The sequence below is a fragment of the Protopterus annectens genome, chromosome 11.part0 (assembly GCF_019279795.1).
Source record: "Protopterus annectens isolate FY-2018-M chromosome 11.part0, PAN1.0, whole genome shotgun sequence".
Taxonomy (NCBI): Eukaryota; Metazoa; Chordata; order Ceratodontiformes; family Protopteridae; genus Protopterus; species Protopterus annectens.
Window position 1 is genome coordinate 389,937,941 of NC_056745.1, and position 22,434 is coordinate 389,960,374.

At 38.4% G+C, this 22,434-nt stretch overlaps 1 protein-coding gene across 2 annotated transcripts in view; it reads right to left on the reverse strand.

The window, feature by feature from the left end:
• Positions 1-22,434, reverse strand: part of GOLGB1 (golgin B1) — a 1,744,011-nt gene that overhangs the window by 322,288 nt on the left and 1,399,289 nt on the right. For both annotated transcript variants that reach the window (XM_044087881.1, XM_044087880.1), the window contains exon 18: positions 8,285-8,463. In XM_044087881.1, the coding sequence (XP_043943816.1) occupies positions 8,285-8,463 (179 nt within the window). The remainder of the gene's footprint in view (positions 1-8,284; positions 8,464-22,434) is intronic.

The window sequence follows — 22,434 nt, forward strand, 5'->3', positions numbered from 1 at the left end:
TTTAGATTCATTAATTTTGTATCCTGAAAAGATATGAAACTCTCTCAAAATGTTCCACAACACTGTAATGTCCTTTTCTGATTTTATCAGGTATAAAATAATATCATCTGCAAATAGAGACAGCTTTTCTTGACTAATATACCAGTTGTATCCTTGACTTTCTGATTCCCTTATTTTCCTTAACAATGGTCCTAAATATATGGCAAATAAGATAGGGGAAAGAGGACAACCATTCCTGGTGCCTCTGCTCAAGCAGTAATTGTCAAAAGGGAACCCACCCACTTTAATTTTCACCTCCAATCCCTCATATATTCTCCTAATCAACTTTAACATTTTATCAGGGAATGCAAATACCTCATTTTTCCCTCCTAGCTTCCACACTTCTGCAGGAATATCATCTATTCCTGGGGACTTTCCTATAGATTGATTATACATCACTATTTTATCTCATCTCCTTCTATCCTAACTGTAATTGAGCCTCATCTACCTCTAACATTGGCATAGTTAATTCTTCCATTAACATTTCCATTTGTACCATTTCTCGATTTCCATATTTCTCTTCTTTAAACAGACTTTCATAGAATTTCCAAAATATTTCTAATATGTTATCTTCCTGGTTACAGGCTCCCTAAGCTTGGTGACAGCCTTTTCTACTTTCTGTTGCCTAAGTCTTTGTGCTCTAGAGTTATTATCCAAAAAAAAAAAACAGTTGTTTGACAACAATCTTTCTAAACTCATGCATATTATTGAGGTAATCCCTTATTTTCGATCTATCATTCTGCAGTTGCTCCTCTTCTTGTTTTGTGAGATTCCCCCTATTCTGAAACACTTTAACATGTGTTTCTCTAATTATTGTTATTTCTTAACCATATCTCCCTTTCTTTTATTTCCAGCCTATTTTTAAACTTCACTTTAATTTTATCCCACTCCCTAGCTATATTTTCAGAAGAAATTTCTATGTTCTTTAATAGCTCCTGAAAAATTTCCACTACCCAATTCCTTAAATTCCTCTCTTTTCAACAGATAGGTGGGAAAGTGCCAGTGTCTCATTTTTACTTCATTGTCCTGTGTTTTTATTTTACTTATTATTGGTGCATGAGCTGAAATAGTTATTGGGTGAGTATCAAGACCTTCAATTAAATGCACAAGTTGCTGTGAAATATAAATTGTCTAACCGAGTCCAGTTTATGTAATCTGGGGAATAATATGTTTACTTACTTCAAACCCCTTGTAGTGAATTCATATCTTTCATGCCAAATATTTTCATAAATTTCTTCAAAAGTCTACCCTCCTTTGTTATTCTTTCCCTTCTGGACCCCTCAGACACATTTCACTGCTGCAAATCAAATTCCAGTCCCCACCTATAAGTAATACTCCTTGCTGAAAGCTGATTATTTCTCCCAGAATTTTCTTAGCTTCATTATAGTAGTTTTAGGTGGAATATAAATACATGCCAGTGTTATTCTCCTTCATTGCCAGTAGCCACGTAATACTACAAATCTACCATTATCTTTTTTTATCCTTTTCTATCACTATTGGTGCTCCTCTTGCAATTAATATAAGTATTCCTCTGTTCCTTTGTCCCAGGTATTCCACTGAATAACCATCCTGAAAACCTTTTATCAAATTCACATGTTCAGTTCTTTCCAAGTGTGTCTCCTGTAGCACAGCTATTTGCACTCTGCATTTTTAATACAGTTCACTACCCTTTCTTTTTTTTTGTATTTATCTGTGAGACCATTGAAATGTAAAGACATTGCAGAAAGCATCATTGTACTAAAAATGTATCATTGCTACTTTTATGTATAACAGCTTTTTTGTTAAATGTCTAGTTCCAGCTTTTGTGTCATATATATATATATATATATATATATATATATATATATATATATATGCTGTTTTGACAGGTTGAACTTTTATACAGTTGTTTCTTGTCATATCCATTTCAGCCTATATCACATCTTAGAAAACATTTTGTTTTACTGAAAGCCCTCAAAAAAAAACACACCCAATACCCCCATAAAATGTAGTAACTTAATACTAATGCACAAAACTATGTACATCTTCAAATATTTAAGTCTTAACCTACTAAAAGGAGCAAATGTCCCAAACTGACAGCCACATTCACTCACCTGAGGTAACCTAAAATAAAGGTTATCCATGCTAGATGCATGGAGCAGTCTGTGCGTCTACTAAGTGTCTCATTTTATCTTATCTTTATAGCTTTCCCAGTTGGGGAAAACACCTGAATGTTTTCAGTGAACATCATCTCCTAGCCAATTTCTCTTTAACAGATTGTCTCCATGGAAACATGAGGATCAGATACAGAATTGTTACTATGCATATATTTGTTTGCTAGAAAAATACATACAATATAGAATATTCTTTTTCATTTACTTCCTTTCTCTAAAACTTACCAGGTCAAGCTAAAAGTCTTAATCCAGTCATTCCCCAATGCAAGAATTTGAAAAAACACTTATTTTTTTTCTTTTGTCATGCTCTTTTAACTAAACTTTTTTTTACATTGCAGTGCCTACATTTCTTAAAATTGAACAAAGAGAAAGAGAGAAGAAGGGAAAAAAAAAAAACAGAAGAACCTGCTTACAATAGTATCCCCATTACACTTAAAACCAACTGATAAAACTTTACTTTATAGGATGCAAAGAAAATCATACACTAGAAAAACAGTAACATTAAGAAAAAAAATGTTTCTTTACTTACAGTTAACTCTCTCCCTCATATTCCCCTCCACTAAGTATTTTTTGAACATTAATGACATGAAGTAGGGCATATACTTCAGCATCTCCCCACAAGTCCAAAGTCCAAAAAAGTCCAATATTTCTAGATTTTCTTGTTCTGTCATATTTCACAAATATAACCATTGCTTTGTAATCCCACATTTGTAAATTTCCAAGTTACTGGTTTTATCTTTGTTCATCTCCATCTCCTAAATCCTGCCTCTGCTTCATTTCCAACATACTCTTGATTCTTCTAGTCAACTCTCGTTCTCCCTTCTTTCTCTCCAGCATTTTCCACTGAAACACTGGAAAGGGTTTCACTGGCATAGTCTCTATGTGGTCTTTATTACCAGAAGAACAAGAAGCTGAATCACAGCTCAATTTTTGTTGGACAAACTTTTGTATTTTCTCCAAAGTGTACTTCATCAAAAATGATTGTGTCCCTCCATGGAAGAATATTTTGAAGATAACTGGGTAGAGCAGTTTTAATATTGTGCCTACTTCTCGACATTCCCTGAATAGTGAAATAAATGTACTCCTTTTCTGCCTAGTGTACAAATCAGTCTCTACAAACACTTGGCTGTCTCCCACTTTTAGAACTGTGTCCTTCTGCCACAGTTTTGGCAGAATCAATGCCTTCTGCTAGTAGGATTGCAACTTTACTATTAAAGCTCTAGGTTGCTTTGTCATAGCCAGGTGTGGAACCTATACACAATGTACTTTTTCAGTCAAGAATTCATGCTGTGGAATACCAGTCCAGTTGCTTACTTGTGTTTTCAAAAAAATTAATAGTCTGTTACTTCCAGCTTCTTTAGTACAGCTGAAAATCTCAGGTCTTCCCAATGTGTTCTGTATTCTAATTCTATTACTTTTTTAAAACCATCCCTTCTTGAGCAATCTCATATTCAGCCAGCCTTTTCTTCATTTCGATCTCTGATTTTGCAGTTTTATCACCTCATCTGAATATTTGTTTAAAGCTTCTTCATTTTTCCCAGCCTTTTATTGTTTGAGTTGATATACTCCATCAGTGTTTTGTTTATTTTAACCAGGTCTGTGTGCAATTGTGTTATGCTTTCCTCTAGGTCACTGGAAGTCATGTCTGGAGCTTGCATTGCTTTTTGCTGAACAGCTGCAGTACCCTTTCCAGTCATTGTTTTTTCCTCACCTTTTATAGCTGATTTTCCCTCGGGTCATCTGTACTTCTTTTTTCCTGGCATCCAGGCAGTGCACTTACTGTGCAGTTATTTAAATTTACCCACAAATACAAAAGTCCACTGGTCTTCTCTGCTGAATTTCTGTTTTCACACCGGGAGAGCTAGAATTAAGCTGTTCTGCAATGTGCAGCCATCTTGGAATCAATCCAGTGGTGGTATTGTCAGGGTTAAGCTCCATTTGACTGTTTAAGAAAGTCTGATCTTGTGATGCACCTGGTGGGAAGACTGATCCCATTGTAACTGAAGAGTCCATTGCAGAATCTGCATATTGAGTCTGGCATTGGGAGCTATCTATATTGATGCTGTCCTGAGGCCTTGAAACTTGAGAACATGAACTGCTGGTGGTTAAATCTTACTGAAGTAAAGTCACCTCTGTCATCAATGATGTAATCCTTTCCTGTGGAAGAGCTGTCAACTGTCTGTATGTATAAAGAGGACAGCCTATGAATGTAAGGTCCTATGAGGGTTCCAGCTGGGACTTGTCCACATTCACTGTGCTTCCCAAAGACAAGCAAAGTTGGAGAAAGTTGGAGAAAACACTGTTTTTCTACCGCCAGTGGATCCATCAATAGGGTTACCAGGAACCATTCATCCAGGTACAGAAAAATATGTATTCCTAAAAGTTGCACGTGAACTGTAACTGGGGACATGCATTTGATGAACACCCTGGAGGCAGTGTTAAAGCAGAATGGCAAGGTCCTGAACTGGCAATAAATGGCCCTTACCTGGAAGTGGAGGAATTTTCTTGATGCTTTGTACATTTTTATATGTAGGTAGCCTAGCGGCATGGCAAGATGGACTGTACTGTGACCATCCAGAAAGTCTTCTTCTTGACAAATATGACTAAGATCAAGGATCAGTCTGAGGTTCTTGGTCTTCTTGTGTACTAAAAATAATGTTTTGCTTGTCTTTTAGGGGTCACCACAGCGGAACTCCGGTCCGCTAATGATTGGCAGTCGATTTTTATGGTGCCGAGTTGCCAGCCCGATGCCCAACCTTCAGCAAAGGCACGCCCATTCACGCATGTCTTTCAGAGGCCACTCGACCGCGGGGAGGACATGCAGACTCCACACAGAAGGCACTCTAGCTGAGAATTGAACAGGAGAACCTCTTGCTGTGAGGCAACAAAATGCTACCGCTGTACCACCGCAGCTTTCTGGGTACTAAAAATAATCTGCAGTAAATTTTGGATTCTCTCTGGTCTGGTCGGACCTCCCGTATTGCTCTTTTTTGGAGGAGAACTTGAATCTTTTGTAATGCTGCTTCCTTTTGCCTGGGTGGTATGTGGTGGTGGTAGTGGTGCTTGGGAAGTCTGAATTGATGGTTTTACCAAAAAGGGAATGAAGTACTCCCTGGATCCTATTTTCCTTACCCAGGAATCAATCGTGATGGCCAACCACAAGAGACAGTGTAAGGACAGATGTCCCTTGACTGCACCAGAAGGGAACAGTTGTGCAATTCTTCGGGGTTCATAAAGCAAAAACATTGAAAGGACCCCCATTCCCCCTGGTTACTCAGACCACCTCTTCCTACAGGGTGACATCTAGACAGAGATTCTCCTCTGCTCTAAGTACCTCTTTCCTGCTGCTGTCTGTCTTGGGATTTGCAAAACCAGGAGTTCCTTGAAACTTTCTGAGTCTGCTGAAAGGTCTTTGCAGTGTAATAAACTTAACCTCAACAGCAATTTTGATCTCCTGCCTACATTTACAAAGCCTGTCTTTAACTTGCTGCTCAAACAGCCAATTGCCATCAAAGGGAGTACTGGCGAAGACTGCTTTGAAATGGTCTGGGAAACCTATGAACTGCAATCAAACTTGTCTTCTCACAATCAGACCCAATCTTTCATCTCTTGATGCTCCATCCATCATATTATGTAAAAGGTGTGTGAGCATGGAAGAAATGGTACTTACTGTGGCCACCTGAGGCTGCAGGGGAGACTGGAGTTCCCTGGCTGGAAACTGTTTCAGATTCTTGGATGCTTTCTGTCTGATGTCCCACTGAAAACAAATCATATGCACCACAAAGTTTAAATCTCTGACCACAAATGTACTGGATTCACACACCCATTTCCACAGCCTATCTGTTATTCTCAAATTGTCTTTAGGAGAATGGGAGGCCTAGGCAACCTTTGGGACATCTTTCTTCAAAGCAGCAGTGACCATAATGGAGTCAACGAGAGGTCCTTTGCCCCAATAAAGCCTGTTATTCAGAGTATGGAACACCATGTCCAGATTTCTAGGGGTGAGCTTCACTATATCCAGCTCTTTCCAAACCTTGCCACAGACCATGTCCACAAGCTTTGGGGGAGGCACACTATCCATTCTGCTGAGAGAGAAGAGTTATAGGTCTCCTGTAAGATCTGCTCCTTAGCAGAGGTTTAGTCAGTGGGTAAGATCTCCTCTGTATTATCATTTCAAGGATCTTGCTGAAGGAATGATCCACCAGAGAGGATATTGGGGACCCCTCCTGTTTGCCTGCATCTGTATCAGGAGTAGGAGACTCCAAGGGACAGTCCAGGTTCTTCCTCTTATATGTCCTTTTCCTTGGGATACTATAATGGAAGTCCTCATCACAGCTCTCCTGTGAAGACTGTCCTCTGGATCTTATCAATCCTGGCCTAGATCTCCTCTGGTCCTAAGGAAGTCTCAGTGATGGTTGGCTTAAGGTCTCAATCCAGATGGTATCTAAGGGTGGGATTGGTATCACTGACACAATAGCACAAAAAAGGCACAAGAGTAGACATAAGAGGAGCTCTTTTTTGCACAGTCATCCACCAAAGTACTTTGGGCCAAAACCCTCAGCTCTGACAAGGTCAGAACTAGTGCTGAACTGATACGCTCTGCACTAACCACTGGAGCTGAAGACCTTCAGGGCCAAAGCCAAATTGACAATCTTTGGACACAAGGCATCCAATATCATATACTCCAAGAATGGCACTGATGCTATCAGTGCCAACACTCTCGGAAACAAAGGCTTGACACTGACTTCCTGAGGTCTTAGCAACTGTCAGCATTGAAGAGAATGGCATTGCGGTTACTGGTGTCAAAACAGTGTAAGAAACTTCTCTGTGTGGAAGATTTTCAGTCCATATATTTCTAGTTAATCACTGTATATTAATCAGATCAGACAATAATAGTAGAAGTAGCGAATGTAAACTCGTCTTAAGTAAAAACAAAACAAAAAGTAATAATAGAAAATATATAATTGTACAGCATTACTAAGTATTCAAAAGTAATCCAAGCAAGGCAGGCAGTCTTTTTCCAGTCGAAAATCCTTTATTAAGTACACATACAAGTGATCCAAGTAAAACAAAAATAGAGTAATAATTTCCTCACAAGCTTTCTAAATATATATATATACTTTTTATATCAGGCATGGGAGTGGTTTATTGTGCTGTAAAACAAAGTGTTATTGGTACACATGTTAAATTCACATCCCTTCCTCCATCAATGTGACATTCGAGCTGGTCCTGCCCTACTTAGTAGCTGTCATAATAACACATAACCCTTATGTACTTTAAATTAAATTTATAATGATGTGGTACCTCTTATTTAACCAAATTATTAAGTAGACTACTAAGTCTGTGATTTAAAGGTCACAACATATGTGAGTGGGAGTCGAGAGGGCTCAAACTCAGGCTCAGCTCAGCTTCATAGCCCACCATCAGAAACCCAGTACTACATTCATTTTGGCATAACACCTTAAAATATTCCATTCAATTGCCATAATTTCTGTAAGACTGTTTTATAATTTAAAACTAATATGAAACACACAAGCAGGACTGCAGCACTGTAGCCTGCTTTCCACACCTACAGCTGTTCTTAGCAATTTTTGTAGATAAAAATATTATCACACACACACACACACACACACACACACACACACACACACACACACACACACACACACACTGCCAATACAGTAAGTTCAACTTATGATACTATCAAATGCTTAAAGAACTTGAAGCAGAATGTTTGGGGCTGCTTTTAGAAGAGGCCTGGGTAAGTACTGACACTGGTTTGCATGGTCCCTCTTAACAATGCTGGGTGACATTTGCCATGATGAAGACGGATGCAGAACACCAGTTCTCTGTGTCCCTCTCAATGTTAGCTCTGTGTTTACACTAGGTAATACACCTTTCTAGTCCTTCTGCTGTTTCAACCCTGAGCTACATGAATTGCATGCTGCAAGAACAGTCCTTATACTGGATGTTACGCTGAGATTTGCTGGCTGGAGTTGCACCTCTCCAATTCCTCAAGTGTTCTAGTCCCCATGTAAATAAACAACACTAATACACATGAAGTTAAAAAAAAACACTACAGAAGTCCCTACCTGAGTTTCAACAGCTCCTGTTGGAAGGCCGAATGCTCTTGTTGCAGTACATCTTCCTTTGAATGCTGCTCTTTTAGTTGCTGTTGGGCAGTTTCTAGCTTTGACTTCAGCAGGGGAAGTTCTGCCAATTCATCCATGCTACGAAGGTACTCTGCCTGCAGTGTCTGCAGCTCCTTTAACTGTAACAACAACTAAACTTTAGAAACATGGCACTTTGTGTAGTTTAAGTGGTGATAAAACAAGCATTAGACATGCAACTTTCTCTTTGGCTTACATGCATTCTAAGGGATTAGGTTAACAGTAAAAAAAACTGTTATTCACAACAAACTATGAATATTATAAAGACAAAAATAAAAGTAAAACAGGCTTTAAGCAAGATTCACAGCTTCTTAATCATTAGTGGTCATCATTGAACAACAAGAAAAAAGGCATATGTCACTGCTGCAAAAATACAGAATGAAAGAATCAAATTAACCACTGGCCAAGTCTTCATTAAATACTGACAAAAACAGCAGCTTATTGAGGCAGCCTCTATTTACAGTCTAACTGAAGGTGCATATTAGAGCTAAGAAAACATATAATTCCAGCTGTGGCAGATCAGCATGCCTTTACATGCATTGCTAGCATACATTCACACTGAAACATTCTATCATAAATATAGAAACTTAAACAATTTGCTGAGTGGCCAAGAATACAAGGCGCAAGTGTCTTGTCTCAGGGGTGAACCAAAACTGCTGCTTAGGTGTCTTGTTCAGAGTTGCACAATTTGCAAGAAAAGAAAGACTGTAGAAATTGGATATATAGCTGGCATGGGAAAGAAAGTATTCATACTTAGATCTTCCCAGTGGTGTCATGGGAACTGTAAATGGGGCATGTAAGCAAGTGACTTGCAGCTAAATGGATTCCATTCTCACCACCATCAATACTGAATAAGCAAATCACAATTTGCAAAGGTAGTATGACCTCAAGATAAGTTAACATCCCATTTAGCTGGACTGAATAGGCTATTTTCCCTGAAAAATGTAACACAAAATGTACCAAGAAAGAAATAATATAGTGAAATGGCAAAATGCTAAAATTAATAAAAAAAACAAAACAAACAAAAAAAAAACTAAAACCGAAGCAAATGAGTCTGATGAAATCTGTACTGTAATAGATGAAATCATGGTTAAAGTGAATTTTTAATTAGTTTAACAATACAGGTGACAGTGGTTCATTGGTACCCAATATGGAGATCACCAACAGACTAAAGGGATGCGGCAATAACTCAAACTCAGATTCTCAAACAGGAAAACTACAAATGGGCATCGTGAAAACTTGTGGATATCTAGCACAAATATTTCAGTTATCCATGTTATACCAAACTGCCTTTTCATGTGGTTCTACAGAAATGTAAACAAGATTTCCCTGTATGGAATTACTTCTTTCTAAAGAGGTGTACCTCTGAAATTATTTGCCCTCAGCCGAAAGGTAGGTGCAGTGGGAAGGGGGGATGAGACAGCAAGAATATTTGATAGGCAAAAGAAACAAATGCAGGTAATTATTCTATTCTGAAACAAGAACATTAGCATTCATTGATAATAACCAAAACTGGTGCAACCAACAAACTGACCTACTGTATAGAAAATATTTGCTTTTTCAAGGGATAAATAGAGTATGAGGTATATAGTTCTACCCCATAAAAAGCTAAAGTACTGCATCCAGTTTTTATTATGAGTTTGCCTGTGGTGTATAGGGCTGTTTTCAGGTTTTGGGATTTTAGACTACTGGATTCTGTCATTCTGGTTTGGAGATTTTTTTATCATGGGGATGGTCCAGTGGAGCCACTTAAATCATCAGACAGACTAAATAGTACTACAAAAAGATGCCTTCTGTTAACTTATTAACTCAAAAAACTAACCTTTTTAAGAACAAAAAGCCAAATGTATTTCTTCACCAGTTTTTACATTTAACAGATTTATATGTGGGTGCCAGTGCAACTTTTACATGTTGAGAACACTCCATTATGACAAAGAAGAGGTGACAAACTGAACATCAAGCAGCTGAGGTTTATTAAAAAAGCCAAGCATTAAAGGTGATGCATAAAAAATGTAGGACATGCCTAATAGACGTAACTGTGAATGCCATGCCATAATGAAACTCCAACTCACCCATCACTGTGCTATGCCATAATGAAACTCCAACTCACCCATCACTGTGCCATGCCATAATGAAACTCCAACTCACCCATCACTGTGGGTTGTAGCAACAACACACCAGCGCTTCTTCTTAAAGCTACTGACAGTCCTTTATTGACTGTTTCACTGAAAACGCAATGTGCATGGGTTTGCCATTACTGCAATGAGACCTGTTTCAGCATGACTCCTCTTTTACCCCTTATGTATTTTTAACATATGAGCTACTCAGGATTTTGAACACTGTAAGTTAACAGTAATAAGGCAACTGTTGCAGGCATGTGTTACCACTAGAAACCTCTTCCTAGGTCTACTTCTGAGGCCCCACCTGTTTTACAGTCAAATCTCAGCTATGGTAACACACAAAGGGTAACATTCCTCAATGCTGTAACACATCTAAGCCCCTAGTCACATTCATTGTCACTAAAAGAAATAAAGCTCACATTCCAATCTCAGTATTATGCACCACACAATTTATATGAATAAATATGCTACTAGCACCAAAAATAACTTTTCAACAGGGAGAAATATCTTACTGTCTGATGAGGTTGTAGGTCTCCCTGTTCATTCCATGTCATGTGGTAAAAGTTGTAATTGCTGGTGACTAAAATGGAAATACTGTGCAGACAATGGTAACTCTGTGCGTGATGATTATAGGGTTACAAAGATGGTTGGAAAAAAAATGGAAATCTTAGCTGAAATACTGAACGCCGAAGATGAAATGGTGACAGTGATAATTAGTATTCAACCCAGACACTACAGAAATCTTCTACTGATAAGAAAATAACTTGACTAGATGTCAAGGAAGTAATGAAAAGTCTGGAAGAAGCTAAATTTGTGGCAAATTTCTGGACTGCTGGGAAGGACAAACAGAATGAAATTGATTGAAGATTGTTTTGTGTTTCTCCATGCTCATTGTTATGCTACTGAAAAGCAGGTAGCTGAAGTGCAAAACAGAATGAAGAAATTGGGTGGTCAAGTAGAATATGTACAGCAAAAGATGATCAGGATGGAAGGCTCAAAAGGAAAAAATATGAAACTGCTTGGTGTACTAGAACGAGAAGAGACTACAATTGGTGGAGTTTGAAAACTAGTATAGCACAATGGGCAGATTTTACAAAATCATTACTGCAAATTGAGAAGGTGTCTAGGTTGCCATTATCTGTCAGGCTGTACAGTAAATCCAGGAACATTCTGGTGCATTTTATGTCTACACATGACAAGGAATATATACTGTGGCAACCAGGAGAAACTCCATAAACTCTGTAACAAAAGCAAAATAAATAAATAAATTAGATAAATTCCACAACAGAACTAAAATTCCTCTTAAAGATCATAAGAATAACAGTAAGTCACTAAAAACTATCAAGGCTAGTAAGGCAAATCATGAATTTAGCCTCTGAGGTCAAGGTTAATTACAAGAGCTTCTTTAGTTACATCAGGAAACTAACAACCCAGCAGTCTTCTGAACTTAAAATGGTACCATTCACTCAGATCCAGCAGACCTGCCAAACATACCAGTATACAAATCTCGTAGAAACTTTAACCTTGAATCAGCAATCTTAATTTTACAAATTCCTTAATTTCTAACCGCTCTAATATCATAAATGAACCCATACTGAAGGTGAAGATTAGTAAAGTAGAAGTCAAAAAAAAAAAAATTGAAATTATGGAGTGCCTACAAAGTGAAGGATTTGATGTAAAAGATCTAACACAGGTTACATCACAGTATGATGGAACGAGTCCCCAAAGTAAGGAGAAACAGGAAGATCAGGAGACAGAAAAAGATATTTAATATGGTGTAATATTTATGCAAAGGAAAAAGCAAAACTAACCAATACAAAAAGAGAAGCACCAAAGATATTTGAAAAGAAATATAGGCAAGGAATTTGGATATGGAAAACTTTACAATACAAAAAATAAGAAGACAGAGGAAAAGTAGAAAAGGAGATTAGTAATGGAGAAATTAAAGAAATAGAAATCGAGGTTGTGGAGTACCTGCAAAGTGAATGATTCACTGTAGAAAATCTAATGCAGAAAGCACCACAACAGGACAGACCAATGGCTATCCAAATTATGGGGGAAGCAGTGGAACAGCAAGCAACTGGTCAGATGCCATATCAAGATAGCTTGGAGCCTTCCACAGGAAACCAGCATAAAAGCTCACTTGGAGCTACACAGCAAGAGAAGGCACAGGAAACTGGGGAAACTCTGATGCAGTCAATGTTGAGTGATGGGCCAGTGAGTTCCCCTATGACAGAGCAATGGAGGGCACAGGATGAAACTGAAGAGAAGGTGCCACAGGAAGATGCTATAGAACTTTTTATAGAATTGCTGCAGGACATGGGAAACAAAAGATGTGCCTTCAGCTTGGAGAAAAATGAGCTAAGAGAAGAGTTGCTTGATTTAATAGAAACAGATAGATATATTAAGATCAATGAAGAAAGAAATAGACTGCATAAGGTCAATAAAACCCCAAAAGTTAGAAGACTGACAAAACAAATAAACACAGTAATTAGGCCTGTCCAGAGAGATCCATACAATATAACAGAAGTAAACAAGATATATTACTCTGCTGCTAAAATAATAACTGATAAAGGTCTACCACAAGAACACAGGGTAGTGAGGGAAAGGAAGGGGAGAAATCAAATACCATCATAGAAGTATCGAACAGAGAAAAATATAAAGCAATTAAGACAAGAAGTGTCACTGTTATAAGATTATAGAAGAGGAAACAGATCAACAAAAATACTAAGAAAGATAGATGTAATAAAAGCAATGCACAATATTAAAACAGACCAGGATCTATCATGCACTATCTCAAATAACAAACTAAAAATTTTAGCACAGCTGGAAAAACTTAGAAGATAACTGATAAATATAAAGGAAACATACAAAATGAGCAATGTATTGATGCCCCCAAAAAAGCTTCACAGAGAACTGGGAAACAAGGTAAAAAGAATTGAAAGACGGCCAAAAAAAGAAGAAATAGATGCATTTTGGAGAAGTATCTATAAAGATCCTGTGGAACATAACAAAGATGTTATATGGATAAAAGAAGTAACAGAAAGAATAAGTTTAAAGGTACAGGATATGAAATGGGATGAAGCAACAGCCAGACAGATTGAAACAAAGTTAAGAAAAACCTCTAATTGAAAAAACCCAGGCCTAGATGCAGTGCCTAACTTTTGGTTAAAAGTATTAACATCTTTGCACGAAGACTTAGCTATGTAAGAACTATTTATATGCACACCCTGAACAGACCAACCTGGTTAACAATAGGAAAAACAATGCTCCTACTCAAGATTGAACCTGCAAGCTACCCTAAAAATTACAGACCAATAACTTGCCTTTCGACGACGTATAAACTATACACAAGAAATGATGATAACAGAGTTTGTAGTCATTTAGAAGAAAACTTAATTATGGCAGTAGAACAAATGGCAATAGAAAAAAGTCATATGGAACAAAGGATAATTTTCTTTTAAATAAAGTCACAGTTGAGAACTGTAAAAATGAGAAGAATATAAGTGTGGCATGGATTGACTACAAAAAAGCATTTGATAATATCCCACATTCATGGATAAAAGAGTGTTTAAAAATGTATAAGATACACCCTACACTGATCGATTACATTACAGTATCTATGAAACAGTGGCAGACCACTTTGCAATTAAGCCATGACAAAGGACAAATTATTATCCCAGGGATAAAAATTGAAAGGGGGATATTTTCCAGGGTGACTCTCTTGTCACCGCTGCTATTCTGCCTTGCCCTTAACCCATTAAGATGTTTACTTAACACCTTAAGCCATGGCTACAATTTGGCTCCTAGAAAACAACAAAGTCTAAAGACTTAAAACCCAAATTCACCAGTAGGACTAGTAGACACAAGTTTATTTTTCAGGTTAAGCGCTTTCATCAAAGTAAAATTGACTTCCTCAGGAAGTCAATTTTACTTTGATGAAAGCGCTTAACCTGAAAAATAAACCTGTGTCTACTAGTTCTACTGATGAATTTGTGGTTTTTAGTTTTTATTTTCACCAGTTTGCTACAATTATTTGGTTAAAGTCTAAAGACTTCTCATCTTCTCTTTAACAATGATTTAAAACTGTATAGCTCATCAGATGAAGAACTGAAAGTGCAGCTGCAGGTTGGCAAAACTTTTTCAGTTGATATTGGAATGTCATTTGGTCTTGACAAATGCACAAAAACAACCTTTAAAGAAGGAAAAATGCATAACCAGGAAAATATAAGTTTGGGACAAGAATGTGATATAAAAGAAATAGATTGAGTGCATAAATATTAGGGAATTGATGAAGGATCAGCAATAAAACACGAATAAATACAAATAAAACTCAGTAAGGAATAGTTTAGAAGACTTAAATTAATCCTGAGAACAGTTTTGACATCTAGGAACAAGATCCAAGCTATAAACTAGTTTGCTCTTCCTGTCCTATCTTACAATTTTGGAGTGATTGACTGGCCCCAAAACATGTTGGATAGATTAGATATTAAAACAAGAAGGATGCTAAATGCTCACCAAATGATCTATAACAATCAGTGTATACCAACATTATATATTCCCCATTCCGAAGTAAGGATGGGGCTTCCTTGAAATTGATTACATGTATAGATCTGCAATTGTGGGACTCTGCTGACCTCAAGACCTAAATGTAGTGAAAGTTTTGAAACATGAGGAGAATAAATCTAAGACGACCTCTGCTTAATCTAGCAGAAGCATATCAGTGTCAAGCAGGAATGGAAATCAAACTAGAAGCAGATAAAAATCAGGTAGCAACTGAATGTGCCAAAAAAACAAAAGAAAGAATATAAGGTGAAGGACCAGATGAGAAGGCAAGAAATGTGGAAAATGCATAAATATAGTTGCAAGTAGAGAAAACTTCTGGAAGAACCTCATGCTGATCAGGAACTAATGCAGTAATGGTTAAGGAGAGGTGAATTCAAACCAAGAGATGAAAGGTTAATATTGGCGGCCCAAGACAGTGGGCTACATACATGTTGGTTTATAAAGTCCATTGAACATGTGGGAGAAACAGACAGATGTAAGTTTTGTAAAACCGAATTGGAAACAGTTGCACACCTAGTTGCTGCCTACGACACACTAATAGCAGGAGGACTGTGTACTGACAGGCATAATAATGTGGCGAGACTGTTGCAGTGGGGATTGTGTAGACATTATGGTACTGAAGTAGCTGAAAAACACTGGAAACATGAGCCACAAAGCATCACAGAAAATGATGAAGTTTACATCACATGGGATCACCCATTATCAACAGATCAAAAGACAGATGCTAGAAAACCGGATACAGTGGTCCAAGAACAGAAGACAAAAGTAGCATTGATCATTAAAATTGCCACACCTACTGATTACAGTGTCCTGCGTACAGAGAGACACAAAGTCATAAAATACCAGGATCTGCAGGCAGAAATGAGAGCAATGTGGAAGAAAGATACCCAGACAGTTCTAATAGTAGTTGGAGCAACGGGTCTTATAAAAAAGAATCTACAATCGTATTTAGATATGTTACCAATCCATGTAAACCTGTACTTATTGCAGAAGAAGCCATTACTGGGCACATTGCAGGTGCTGTAAAGAGCACTTCTGGCTGACATCAAAGACTGAAACAATACTAATTTCATAAACATTAATTGCACTTTGATTTAGGAATGGGGTCCATTCTCATCATGGTATTACAAACCCAAAAGATTTGGAGAAATTAAAAAAGAAAGGTGGTCTATAAAACCAAGAATACTTCTATGGGGGTCTGATAATTTAGTTTTATGCTGAATAAACAGCATCAAACAAGCCCTTGTGGAACCCCCTCCTGTTTGACCAGAGCTTAGCTACAGGATTTTCCCCAAAGTATGAAAAACTGCAGCAGTGATGCCCCTACACAAAGACAGTCCTACCACAGGCCCAGAAAATTATAGATCCATTAGCCTAAGTAGTCTGACCTGCAATGCCATGGAACACAACATATCTGACCTCATAAACTATAGTATCAAAAACCTTATCAGGCAAGACCCACACCAGTTCAGATTTGATAAAGGGAGGTCCTGTTACTCAGTTTAGTTTCGAGAAAGTCACATAAGCTGTAGACAGTGGTCATTCTGTTCACATGGCTTACCTGGATATGGGCAAAGCATTTGACACTACACCCCATGCTGGCATTGTTAAGAAGCTAAGTGCCTTAAACATAGAGACATAAATGGTGAGATGGACAGGCAAACTATCTGAAAGACAGAACCTACTTAGTTAAAGTAGCAGGTGCCACAGTGGAACGTATGAAGGTAACTAGTGATGTGCCACTGGGCTCATTACTGGACCCACCTCTTTTTCAGCATCTAGTTCTCTAATCTGCAGATTGGGAATGAGGGCATTTAGTTAACTAGGTCTGCATATGACTGCAAACTGGGCATTATTGGTAAACCCCTTCTGATACCCATTCACTACAACAGGATCTAACAGTCATAAACAAGTGCTCTATGGAAAGATCTCTAAACTTTAATGTGAAAAAGATAAACCTAAACAACTGGACTGGCAACCTCAACTTGTCTCCCAGTCAATCTTATCTTGCCCTCCTTGAGGCTACAGTGAAATTTTGAATAGGATTTTTTGGCTAAGTTTGAAATGGTCTTCAGATTGATTCCCTAGTCTTTACCTATGAACCCATAGGAACATGCTAGGCAAGTGATCATGGGGAACAGAAGATGCCTAGCCATGCACACCTTAAAGCAGACAAACTTAAAAAGTTCTTGTCACCCTTTTTAAGCAGTTACTAATGCTCATTTCCCAAATCAAGCAGAGCAGTATATGATAACCTTTGTGTAAATTTGTGTCTACCCATCCCGTCATCAAGACTAGCCTTAAAGGTAGCTATTCTTTGTTTGACCAGTAGTGGTGACCTCATTCCATAGGGTAAGAATGCACTGAGTAAAGAATATCTCTCTTTCCAGCAAGTCTTGTCTATTTGCTGGTGTAGATTTAAGTCCTTCATGTGGGTGTTTGTAGTGCCACTGGTTTTAGAAAGAAATAAGAAGTCAAACAGAACTGGGACTTTCATGTCATGAAAAGCAAGACACAGGTCACCTTGCAGCAAACTGTAGGCTCCTGAGTAGACAGTCATGTTAATCCATTGGTGTATAAATATTTAAGACCTTTAATTATCTTGGTTACAAATTTTTGGAGCCTTTCCAGTTGAGCCTTATGCTTCGATTTGTGCAAACCAAAGGGGGCACTGTATTCAATGACTGGCCTGATAATGAGAGAGAGTACAGTGATGGGATGACTTCTTTGGATCGTGAAGATATTTTCCTGGAAATGAACTGGGACAGACAGTACAGTTGTGTAAGCTGTATTTACCCATAACAGTAGATGTTCATATTCCTCACGACTGCAGTAACCTTTAGGTTACATGGGTTGAATCTTACCCAAGGCACAAAAACTGGCCAGCTTCCAAAAGCTTAGGCTCCCTCCCACATTTCTACCCTGCCTGCTGACTGGAAAGCCCCAAGGAAGGAAAATCAAGGGATTGAGTGGAAAATCTTTATGACTTTCTTGCCTAAAAGTTCGGAAGTAGTGGACTCATCCTGAACTAAACAGACAAGAAATAACCACCAAAGTATTTCACAACAATAATATACTATACTAGGGACTACAGGGTGGCTGCAGTTACTGCAGCAGTGAGGACTTTGAATATACATTCTTATGGGTAACTGCAACTTTTACATCTGTATTATGTTTATTACTCCCATCACTGCAGTAGCCTTTAGGTTATATGGGTTGATTACCAAAGTCTAACCAAACCTGGGAGGAGGAGGAAGAGTATAAAATCCAGGAGACCCTGGACAATGACCCTAGCTAAGAAAGTGCTGGATCTAGATAAATAATCCAGTTTGTAATGTCTTGTAAAGTTATGTACAGAGGACCATGTAGCTGCTTCTATAAGACTTTTAGAGTTCACTGCCTTTAAGTATGTCACCGTAGACAACAAGGCTCTCACGTACTGTGCCTTGACACTGCCTGGAAGTGGTTTGCCATGATAGGCATAACAAAAGAGAATAGCCAAGGTCAGCCATCTGGAAATAATTTGCTTTGACATGGGCTGGCCTTTCTTTGTCTCAGTATATGAAATAAACAGCTGATAAGCTTTTCTAAAGAACTTGGTTCTGTCAAGATAGCATCTGAGCTGCTTGTGTATTTTCAGACTAAGTAGAATCCTTTCTCCTAGTTCTGAGGGCCAGGATAGAACACTGGGAAATTGATGGCCTAATTCAAAGTAAACTTTTAAACAATCTTGGGCATGAATTAGGGATATGTTGTTAATGATATCCTTTCCCTCTGGAAGATCAGATAGGTTTCACCCACCATTACAGCTAGCAATAGAGATAGTACTCTAGCAGATATCAAAGGAATAACAACTGTTATGCATGTTTGTTTGTCTTTTCAGCTTTTCCCGCTTAGGGGTTGCCACAGCGGAACTCCGGTCCGCTAATGATTGGCAGTAGATTTTTTTTAAGGTGCCGAGTTGCCAGCCCGACGTCCAACCTTCAGCGAAGGCACGCCCATTCACTCATGTCTTTTGGAGGCCACTCGATCGCGGGGAGGACATGCAGAATCCACACAGAAGGCACTCCAGCCGAGAACCGAACAGGAGAACCTCTTGCTGTGAGGCAACAATGCTACCTCTGTACCGCCGCGGCTTTCAAGAACTGTTTAAATCTGCTTGATGTGCAGGCTCAAATAGAGATGTGGATAACTTTTCCAGCACAAAATTAAGATCCCAGGAAGGAACAACCTGTTTGCATAGCGGTCTTGGGTATAACACTACTTTCAGAAACTGCTTTAGTAAAAGCACTGAAGAAAGTACAGGATCCAGAGGCAGACATACTGAAATTGCCTCAAGATGTAATTTGATAGAGGAGTACAAAAGACCTGAGGCTAGTAGCACTCACAGATATTTGATCACCAGTAGTACATAATTACAGGTAGGGCTCTGGTAATTGGTTAGACACCAATTTCTTCCACTTGCTGATGATTTTCTAGTAGCAGGTTTTCTTGCCTCCTTTAGTACCTGCTGCACATCGTCTGAAAAAAAGGTGCCCAAGAAGGTAATAAAATTGAGTCATCCAGGCAGGAAGTTTAAGATGTTTGAGCCTGCGGTGTGTCAAACTCCCCCTGTCTTGTGTGAGAATGTTCAGTTTGCAAGGAAGCATCTGGTAATTGCCATTGGATAATTCCACAAAATGTAGAGCCAATGCTGCCTGGACCAAAAGGGGGTCACCACAATTACTTTTGGAGAGACCTCTTGAATTTTCAAAATTACCCTGGATATTAGTTGAGTTGTCTATTTTGAAAGGAGGCAAATAGATCTACTTCAGGTCTTCCCCACAACTGGATCAACTCCATGAAAATCTTCTCTTACTCAATTGCCATTTATGAGGGTCGATCCTGGTCCTGCTCAACTTGTTTGTCAAAATGTTTTGCTCTGCAGAATAAGAAGCTTAGAGAGTTAAAGTGAAGAACCAACTCCCAAGCAATGACAGACAGCTTGCACAGACAGTACAACCTTGTGCAACCTTGTCTGCTGATATATCACATCACTGTGGTGTTGTCACTAATCACCTGTAGAGCTCTCAGGGACCATAGATGATGAAGAAATTTTATGGCATAGATCACAGTCAACACCTCTTTTACATTTATGTACTTTGATCTGTCTAAAGAATCGCACAGGCCTTGCACCTTTACCCTCATGGAAAAGGCTGCCCAAGCAAAATCTAAGGTATCTATAACTGTAAATGAACTTGGATGTAGAGCAGAAAAGGGGAGACCTGCATTTGCTTGCATCTGTAGACTCCACCAGTGCAGTTCCTTTTTTACAAAACCCAAGACAGTTATCCGAAAATCCAGAGGACGCAAATGTTAGGTCCATGTGATTTTAACATACAACTGAACCTTTCTCGTATGTAACATGTCAAGAGGAATCATGAGAAATTCTCTGGCTGAAAATCTGACACAGATTTGGGAAACTCAGGAAGGTTTTCATATGAAAATCCCCTTCTCCCATGTCAAAAAATACTTTTGGTTGCATGATGTCTATCTTTACCTGAAATACCAGATTAGTTTCATATCTTCCAACCAATCTTAAGGACTCTCGACATCTGGAAGAAGACACTGCAAAGTTAAGTAAGACATCTAGATAAGGAAAAATGAGAGTGCTAGTTACTCTGCAATGAGCTATGACTGGAAAAGGCTTTGGAGCAGTACATAACCAAAGGGTAATTCACAGAACTGATAATATGACCCATTTACAACATATGAGATGGGAACAACCTTTCTGACAAATGATAATATGCTGCACTTTTTTCATTTAGTCTGAGAACATTTTGATGCACCACGGATGCGCACATTCTGGCCCTTGACAGAGTTGTTTGCATAAGTGGATATGATAACAGTTCCCAGTTTGCAGTCATCCACAATTTGGTCAATCATACTTCTGGAACAGTGGCTTGGATATCAACAAAATAAAAACAAAACAGGAAATCACCCAGAAGGAATCCTTCTGGCACTCCACTAGGTAAAAATTTATATTTACGGATTGCTATAGCTGTATGTTTAACAGTACACTATTATATACTGTGAAGCTGCAATGTTAATGATTCCTATTACTTTATGAAATCTGTTTACAATGACATGCAAACAACAGTGTGCTTAAAATACAATATTAAGTATTGTGAAGATACTATCTTAAAGTAAGCTGTACTTTCATTATGCTGATAATATAGAATTACAGCTCACACATACAGTGTGAGCTGTACATTTAATTAAATGGGGAAGGGAAGTAAATACTGTGGGAAGAAATAACCAAAATGGTTATGGCTAGGCTTGTATAGGCCCTAGGGCTGATAGCCTAGTACCAATCTATGAACTTAGGAAGTGGACACAAATGGAGATTTAATGGAACTTGAGATCACTACTGTTTTCAGCTGACGTACTACTCAGATTTGGAAATGACCCACTAGTCATGGAAATCTGGCAATAATATGCATTTATGCAGTGGGCTTAAAGAATGGAAGCTTTAGACACTGTTAGTCATGTGATTACAGATTTGAAATAGAATTTTTAACAAGGGAGATATATTTGTTAATGCTACAGAAGCTGCTATGGAAGTGAAAGAGGTGCATTTTATATCAGTATTGCTAACAAGAGAAACAAGGGAAGTTAGAGCTAATTAAACAGGACAGAATTCACCTCTTTACAGACAGGTGACAACAATTATTGAGATGGGTAAAATAACAACATACACTTTTAGGGATCTGGCCTTGATAAAAGAGCAGTGACTGAACTTAAGAGTATGTGAGAGGGCATAGTAAGCTTGACTTAGTAAAACTAGATATCTGCAGGTCAGCTCTATGTCTGAAATTTCAAATGTATAAGTAAATATGACACAGAAATAAGATTCAATTTACAATGAGGGTCTTCCAAATTGTTATTGCAAATAAGCAGATAGTAAATGGTTGGTGAAAGCCAGCCATTCCAAAAATAGGTAACAGCCTTCTTGGACATTTATTCCTGTGGTTTGACTAGCCTCCATGGAAGTAAACTGGCTGGGGTTAGATATTAAGGAGTACACCAGTTTACTGGCTCCAAGAAGGAACTTGCCCAACTCTCCTAACCCCTTCCTGATGTGACTGGCAAACTCCCTATGGCTTCCAAGGGGAGGGGGGTGATGTGCATCCACCCTTTCATTTCATCCCTAACCCAGCAGGACATGCACCACTTAAGAGTGCAAGCCTGTCCTAGTACTTCAAACAATGATTATTTATCATCTGGTAGGCATCTCTAATGTGGCAAGCTGGATGCATCCTTTGTCCAGTATAAGTGAGCTAGCACTGCTGCTCCAGCTGACCATCCCCCCCACCTGGTCTTCCAGCGTCCATGCCATGTCACTAA